The sequence below is a fragment of the Olea europaea genome, chromosome 2 (genome assembly GCF_002742605.1).
Source record: "Olea europaea var. sylvestris chromosome 2, O_europaea_v1, whole genome shotgun sequence".
Lineage (NCBI taxonomy): Eukaryota > Viridiplantae > Streptophyta > Magnoliopsida > Lamiales > Oleaceae > Olea > Olea europaea.
In genome coordinates this window covers 2,038,300-2,047,257 of record NC_036238.1, presented here as the reverse complement: position 1 = coordinate 2,047,257, position 8,958 = coordinate 2,038,300, and the positions used below count along the sequence as shown (strand labels likewise).

Sequence of the window (8,958 nt, the reverse complement as noted above, 5' to 3'; positions counted from 1 at the left end):
TTTTTTTTTTTTTCACAGTAAAGAAATTTTTCAACTTTTAGGTACCCCTTCAAAAGTTTACAACAAAATCATTAGAGTTGCCTTGCATAAATTAGTGGACCAATAAATGAGTAAACAACTTTTTAAACATTTCAATCTAGTGGCTAAAAATTAAGACATTTATAATTATAAGTTTTTGGACCTTTCAATCCAATTGATGTAGTAAAAAAAATTAAGAAAATATTAATAATTCGTGCCAAGGAGCGCCTTCAAGAGCATTGACCGCTAAATTAGCACATAGGTCCAACCATTTGTGTCCGAAATGGTGTTAAGAAGGTATCAATGGACATTTCCAAATATATTACTCAAAAGAAACAACACGATACGCCTCATCGATTAGAATTGAGAAAAATCCATCCCTATTGTTACAAACATACGATTCATGGGGAAGTAAAGAAATAAATCGAACAGAGTATATCTTAGTATTTCAAGGAAGGGTAAAAATGTCTTTATATATAACATATTTAAATAGAAAATAAAAAATCCTATTTGGGGTTAAAATGGGCTCACACTTTGGCGAAGCACCTGCTTTCCGTTGGAAAAGAACCAACAAAAGTTCTCTATACTTCTTCACTACTCGTACAGGCTTGACGGAGTTAAGCTGTCTGGAGGGAATAATTTCTTCTTAATCAAGAATGCCTCAACTAGATAAATTCACTTATTTCACACAATTCTTCTGGTCATGCCTTTTACTCTTTACTTTCTATATTGCCATATGCAATGATGGAGATGGAGTACTTGGGATCAGCAGAATTCTAAAACTACGGAACCAACTGGTTTCACACCGGGAGAACAACATCCGGAGCAACGACCCCAACAGTTTGGAAGATATCTTGAGAAAAGGTTTTAGCACCGGTGTATCCTATATGTACTCCAGTTTATTCGAAGTATCCCAATGGTGTAACGCCGTCGACTTATTGGGAAAAAGGAAGAAGATCACATGGTATTGGTCATGCTCTTCTACAAATTTGTTCACACCAAATTATGATCGATTTATTATTTGACCACAAATAATCTAATGTTACATCCAACTCTTGTACTCTCACAATTTCTTTCTCCCACGCGTGACGAAAGATTTTATCTCCTCAAGCTTTATTTGTTTTCCTTTCCTTTCCTTTCATATCACAAATAATTTTCAGTAAGTTTCGTTTGATTGCTTATTCTTTTTACAATTTGTTATTCGTGTTTTGCTCAAAGGAAGGGAACATAGATGATATTTACTAGAGGAAACATAAAATCTTCCACCCTGAGTTGCGGAAAGAAATCGTGGAAGTACACAAGGCTAATGAAATATACATAGTTTCTGAGTACACGGATGAAAGACATAGATACTATGAATCTAATGAAAATTTCAGGGAAAACAGACTTCTGCTCAGAAAACATGAAATTTCTTCTCATGGATTTATTTAAAAATCTCTGAAGTCAGACATCTAATTTTTTTTTTTCATAAATATCACAGCAGAAGTAAGAGAACCAAACCAACTAATAGGCATTTACCTAAACCAAAAAACAGGCATATACCTCAATTAATTAAATCAACAAATCTAAAATAAACGAAATTACAGCAACTCTCACACTCACCAAAATTTATCTGCTCATGCTTCATATCAGAATAGCGTATATTGCCTTGTAATAAAACAGGAAATCATACCGCCGCTACAATTAATTTTACAGCAGATCCAGAGAGACGGAAACTTGATTCTTATTTTATTATTATCAATAAATTTGAGTAAAACTCTTAGGAAATTTTAATAATATAAGAGGAGATCAGAGATTGGTAGGGTTTATCAATCACCGTTTAGTCAGAAACACGGACCAAAGAAGTTATTCGTCATATCTCCTGATTCATTAAAAAGAAAAACTTCTATTTCATCAAAATAACGTAAAATCAAAAATTTATAAATAAAATCATGAGTAAGATGAATTCGAAACTAATGAGATGAGAAATCATCAGAGACTTAAATACAATGAATCACGGAAAATTAATGTATCATATTGTTGCAGTTTTTTTCTCATCACCTGATTTCAATTGCGCAAAACATATAAACAAATCAAAAAATAATCGAGAGAGATAAGCAGAACGAACGAGTAGAGGATTAAGACAAACCCTAACAGAAGATTCGAGAACGAGGTATTGAGTGCTGTTGATCTGTGCCATAGAAACCAATTGAGAAAACGCCTCTACATATAGAAGGACTTTATGATTCGTATACGGCTTGACGGGTTGCCCTTTACAGTAAACTAAATGGCCCCGATTTGTGTTATGGGCTGCATTGAGTTCAAAATTGACTTTCGGCTAAATTTATAATGGAGTTCACTTAGGCTAAGGGCTCCTTTTTGTTAAGGCCTGTTTGATAGACATTATTGAGGGAGAGAAATTGATGTTTTATTTAGTTATTTTTTAAAGAATGTGTTATTGAAAAGTAGAAAAAATTAAATTTACGTATAAAATATATTATTATATAAATATGTTGTCGAAAACGAATATGAGAATTAAATGGTTTTATTTTAAAGGAAGACAAACAGTAGCTAGATATCAAACATTAGGAACAATTCTCAAATCTATATTCATAATCTATAAGCTAATCATTTATTTGGTGGACAATCAATTAAATAATGCGATGAGTGTGTAAAATTAATCAAGAAGCATAAGAATTTAACTAAACTAATAATCTTGAATTAGAAATAAATAACAAATAAGGTTTATCTTCATCTCATACAAAAGATGATCTAATATAGCATATTAATATATAAATTACAAGAAAAATAAAGAAAAATATTGCTCGGATCATGAAAGAATAAAAAAGATGTTGATCTTTAAGTCAAAAGTTGAATTCTTCAATTTCTTAATGTAATTGACATTTAATTCTTGCTAGGACTTGATCCCCTCTTTCAAAATATAGCAATTAGTCCCTTTTTTTTTTTTAATGAATTTGATAATACTATTATGTATGAAGAGATAAAAGAGGGTTTTTTCGAATGTGTAACCTTTTTTCTCTATTTATAAGAGTCAGAAAATATGTCAAAATCATGTTCAATTTTGGTCCCAAAAGAATATAAATTGCAAAAGGAAACTACTTAATTGTCTGCAGAAAAAATTGGCGCGAATGAATTCAGAATGCCAATCCCTTAGAGTCCGTTTGATTGTAAAGATGGAATTGAATTGCCTAGAAAACGAATTTTAGGAAATTGAATTGCCTCGAATTGTTTTCCTGAGAATTGTAAATTATTGTGTTTGATTGATATAATTTTTCACGTGAAAAATGTTGAAATAAAAGTATTTTTTTTATATTCGTTTGATTTTGTTTTACATGAAATTTGTCAATTAAATTGATGAAAATTTACTGGTATTGGAAATAAAATTTATTTCCATTGCCAAAAAAAAAATTTAGAAAATCATCTATCTTTCGGTGCTCATTTGGCTTCATTTTACATGAAAATTGTCGAAGGGAACTATTTTTTCTGCAATAATTCTTACAATTTGTTTTCATTGAAAAAAATAAAAAATCGCTACTGTAAACCGGAATTGGAATTCTTGCCATATAAGCTGGAATTTGCTTCTTCCCAAGACAAGATAGAAAATGAATTCCCTGAAAAAAAAAAGAATTCAAACAAGACAAAGATGGAAAATGGATTTGATTTTCCATTTTTCATGGAAAATTTTACATAATCAAACGGGCTTAGTTCTAATAGATTTCTAATCTTTTAGTTTTCAATGTACTTTACCTTGTACATGTACAGTCTGACATCTATAAATTAATACTTCAATAATTAATAACTTCTTGTAAAATTAAGAGAGAAAAGAACAAGCAAAAAATAAAATAAAGAGGGGGCAAAATTCAAGTATGTATTTCATTATAAAAAGAATTCCTATATAGGGTTCAAAAGATAGATACAGACTGATCGAGATAGAAACATTCGGCAAGAAAACAAATTCGATAAATCAGTAAGAGTCTATCTAGACCTGATACGATTGCACGAGTTACACGAGGTGATAGTTTGTAGAGCTTTTCCATTTACTCAAAGAAACAATGCAAGGGATTGTTACCAGGTGTTGCCTTCACAATATATTTTCTCAAAATTTAGAGCCTCGTTTGTTTCTCATTTATATAAGACTGAGAATGAAAAGTATAGTCGTTACGGATCCCACACAAGATATAGAAATTCAAATATGACAGCTTGATATGATGGATAATAATTATATTTTTCATTTTAATGGAGAAAGAATGGAAAACAAACATGGGCTAGATGTGTTCCCATTTATTTTCAATCAAAGTGACTTAGCTTTTTTTTTTTTTTTTTGGATTAAAATCTGATTTTAATATAAGTTAAGGTAAAAAAAAGAATTAATATTAACCACATCTTTCATGGGTCTCACAATTTTTCAATCACACGTTTCAAAAACTTCTATCACAATCTACTAAAAAATCTAAATTTTGTGCTTTTTTTTATTCTCATTTTTTTCAAAATATATTTTTCTCTATTTTCTTTTCAACCACACGTTCTTTATTAAAATAAAATTACATGTAAATAAAAAAAATTCTTATTTTTTAATCACATATTTTTCATCAATCTACTGTTCTAAAATATATTTTTTCATAAAAATGGGGCTCAAACATCATTAATCTCCACAAAAATTCAACTTTATTAAACGCTCAAACTTTTTTGAGGAACGGTCCAAATTTGTACAGTTCATCAAATTAACATAGGCTTCGTTTGTCTACCATTATACCATATTATTTTTTCAACAGTACTCATTTTCAACCACTCATTATTTATTAAAATAATATTACACGTAAATCAAAAAATTTTCCTTTTTTTTTAACTACACATTTCAATATTAATCACTATTTCATAATACATTATTCATAGTAACCTACCACGAGCCGAGCTCGAGCTCGGCTCATTTATCTGGGACGAGCTCGTGATTTCATGAGCCAACGAGCTCACGAGCCGAGTTGAGCCGACCCCACGAGCCACTCTCAAGCTCGTGATTTTTTTAAAAAAAAAAAATTGGTAAATTTGCACATTTTTTATTTTTCTTTTATAAATTTGCGTTTTTTAACGAGCCCACGAGCTCATCAAAAATGGCTCGTGGGCACGACGAGCCGCTTGTGGGCTTGACGCTAGCTCGTGGGATTTAGCCCCCCTGCTCGGCTTGGGCTCGTTAACGAGCCGACGAGTTGCTCGATCCGTTTGACATCCCATTCGACATGATTTTTTTAAAAATAAAAAATTGGTTCTGAGATTGTAAAATTGCTTTTGAACAGATTCTGATAATTTTTTTAAAGTGCTTTATCTGATTAAATAAACTTTTAGAGAAAATTAACCTAGGAAACTTTTTAACAAGAAGCAAAATTTAAAAAATAGAAGCCCATATCTAATGCCCATTCCCCCTCCCTCCCTATTATAATGCCAACTCGAAATAAACAACCACCCACAAAAAGTGGAAATAAAACACAGTCCATTCACCAATAGCCGTTGAGTTAGTTAAAGGAACCTATAGAAACCAAAAATATAAAAAATAAAGAACACCCGCATTGATTGATCAACGCCATGAGTACATTACAGAGATCATCATGTTCATTCCGGAGGCAGGGATCTTCCGGCCGAATCTGGGATAACCGACTTCCGATGACGGAAATAAAAGCCACCGGTGGAGTCAATTCAAATCTTCCTGTTTCCCCTCCACCTGAGGCTATGGTGCATTCTCCTACCAATTCAGCTTCAGAAACCAAGTCCCAAAGGTGTGCATTGGTATCGATTTTTGGCCGTTGTTTGAAATCGCCAGCTTCTTAGAGGTCTCAATTTCTTCTGGGTACGTTTGATATACAGTATTGGATTGGGTTAGACGCTTATACGCTTTTCGTGTATTTGCATGGAATTTCCGGCCTTTAATTTTCTGTACATTTTATATAAAACATTGTCCTTGTTTTCTTTCCGTGATAGGAGAGAATTGTCTGGCAAGAATGTATCTTTAGCAGTTCAATGTTTTAATTCTATTCGTGAAACAATGAACTTTCAGTTCGATTTTTGGGGGATATTTGAAATATATTATCAATTAGGATTGGACACTAAAGAAGACGGAATTCTAACTTTTTTTCACTTTTATCATTGTCGAATCTTGTATAGCAAACATGCCCTTGAATGTGTTTTTATTGAACTTATAGGCTTTCAATTTTCTGAACATTTAACTTAAAAATTGGGATGTTGGCAATACATATGATTTGGTTTTGTCCAAGGATTCAAGATTCTTAGTTGTTCAATATGTTAATTTCATAAAAAATTGTTATTGATTATATAAAGTAATTTTGAGGTGGACATTATCGGTACAATTTATGTCAATATTGCGTCATCCCTAATTAAAGGAATATTACAAGCGTGAGGAGTAACAACCTAACCTAACCTAAGCACATCTCATGTTCCAGCTATTTTTGGCACTTGATTCGTCAGTATGATGAAAAGAAATCAAGACGAACAACTCTAATTTGGTCAAATCATGAATTTTACTGTCTACCAAAATCGTTGAGAAATTGCAACTTTATATTGAGTTACTCCTCTTGTATAAGAAAATAACTGCCATGCAACGTAAAGGTCTGCCAGACAGTGTGTAGATACTAGTTGACAGCACCTATATGGTTGTTTATTTTTCTTTTTTCACTTTTTCACCAACCACCAATGAAAATGGATAAGTGTTCCCTTGTATAAGCCCTGTCAAACTCTCCCTATACACGTAGCATTTCTCCTTTTATATGTTATACATGTTACGTCATGCAATTGAGCTCGTTAAGTACATTGGATATTCTCCGCCATAGTTAGCATTTGTAACACTCCATAGTTCACATAGTTCAATGGCATTCTTTTTAATTTGCCACGAGTACGTTTTGACAATTTTAATTTTTAATATTATTTGAGTTATCTACACCATCAATATTATTATATCATATATTTGAAAATTAAAAAATTTAATTCCATTCCTTCTGTACCATGTTTGCACATGATTTTGTAGCCTTATTTTAAGTATATTAAATGCTTAAATAAACATATTTCAATTGAAAAAAAGTGTATAACATATAAGAATCTCTTATAAATTAGAAGTGTGCAAAATGGAAATGCTATTGAAGATGATAATTATACTATGGGTAAATATATTTACATAACAGTTTTTAATGACTAAACTATATTTTTATTATATTATAGGTTCATAACCTAACTTATATATCACATTTATGTCTTGAACTCTTTTTCATTATATTATTATTCTCAAATTAATATAAATTGCTCTTGATTATGATTTTTCTTCAAAATGTTCTTTAGGATAAGAGTATAAAGACTTATTTGTCATTGTATTTTTAAATAAGCAAAACAAATAATAATAAAAAAAATATGATTAAATATTTAGTGTTTTTTTTTTTTTTGAAAAAAAAAAGTGGTCGAAAAGGAAAGAAAAGTTTTCGATTTACGTATAATATTATTTTATGAAAGATTGTGTAATTGATAATAGGAGAGAGAGAAATAAAATGTAATAGAATATAATTTAAAGGGGGGCCAAACGAGGGGATAAAGTTTACAATATAAATACAATAATGAATAAAGATTAACAACATTAAAATGTAATTAGAATTATGCTACTTTTACATAAGAAATTATATAAAATAATGTGGAGAAAAAGATTGGATGAAAAAATTGATCGTTTTTAAATTAGCAACTGATAATGTGACATGTGTCATTATATAACATATTACGTAAAGCTTCATATACATATAGCAAAATCCATGTAATTAATATGTGATTGTATTTATAAAAGATGTGTGAATTTAATCACCCAATTTGTGTGAAAATTAAAGTAAATCTATCTTTGTGCGACGGAACGGAGTGAGCACGTCTTATACAAGTCACCAAGCATCGTTTCCCCCAAACATGTTCTTAATGTTTGTAAAAGCTTTTGTCCTTTGCCATATCATCGACTACTCTACATCAAACGGGTCCTTGATGTCTATTCACGGCTTAACAACCTTTGACCTTTATTTTCGTATAATTGACGATGTAGTTCCAAAACAAACTCCATATTTCAACAGATGAAATTACTCTATATCAGAAGTAGACTTGCTAATTCACTTATAAGTGGATTATAAGTAAACTTTTTGAGCTTAGCCAAACATGCTCTAGCAGAAGCAGAAAAAAGTGACAAGGAAAGACACGGTCAAGCAAGGCGTGCCCAACGGACCACAAAAGTTATTGTCAAACAAGATTGGGACGGATAAGTTTTCAATTTTTCTTCTTGACGAGAATTCATATCCCCCCGAAAAATAATTGGGCCATAAAAGAATTATGCCACAATGCAAAAACTCCTACACGTAGCTCTCAGTTCAAGCCTGAACCGATGTGAAATCCAAAGTTTTTTTTGGATTAGTAAATGTAAATATCATTGATAAAAAAAATGTTCATATACAAGTACACCGGACATACCCAAGTAAAATAGAAACCAATATCACATACAATTACTCCCAGCATACTCGGGAGATACAACAAAAGTGAAGTGCAAAAATAGTTAATGACCCAACGCTAAGGACTCGAAATGGATCAAGATATCTGAATATAAAGAGAAACATAACTTTGTATACGTGTGTCTTGATCTGTCTCACAATGAAATTCAAGGGGGATGAAAGGTCTTCAAAAATCTTCCTATTACGTGTCAAACATAAGAAATCCAAAGTTTCTTATGTTTGGGTGAGGGGGACCCACAAATTATAAAAAAGCAATTTTTTATTTTTTTTTGCCAAACATGCTCCTATTGGCAGTATGATTATTCAAACAATACATTTATAAAAATTGAAAAATAAAGTCTGCAATAAGGCATAATGACTACGAAATTTACTGGGAAAACAAAAATGGGAAATGAGGTTCACAGTCAGAAAA

The 8,958-nt window shown here is 31.2% G+C and overlaps 1 protein-coding gene across 1 annotated transcript; it reads left to right on the top strand.

Annotated features, from left to right (window-relative positions):
• Positions 1 to 360: 360 nt before the first annotated feature.
• LOC111408622 (putative ATP synthase protein YMF19) lies at positions 361 to 2,296 on the top strand. The gene has a single exon (XM_023038363.1). It carries the CDS (start codon positions 675 to 677, stop codon positions 1,041 to 1,043), a length of 369 nt encoding a protein of 122 aa, XP_022894131.1. The 5' UTR covers positions 361 to 674; the 3' UTR covers positions 1,044 to 2,296.
• Positions 2,297 to 8,958: the final 6,662 nt, after the last annotated feature.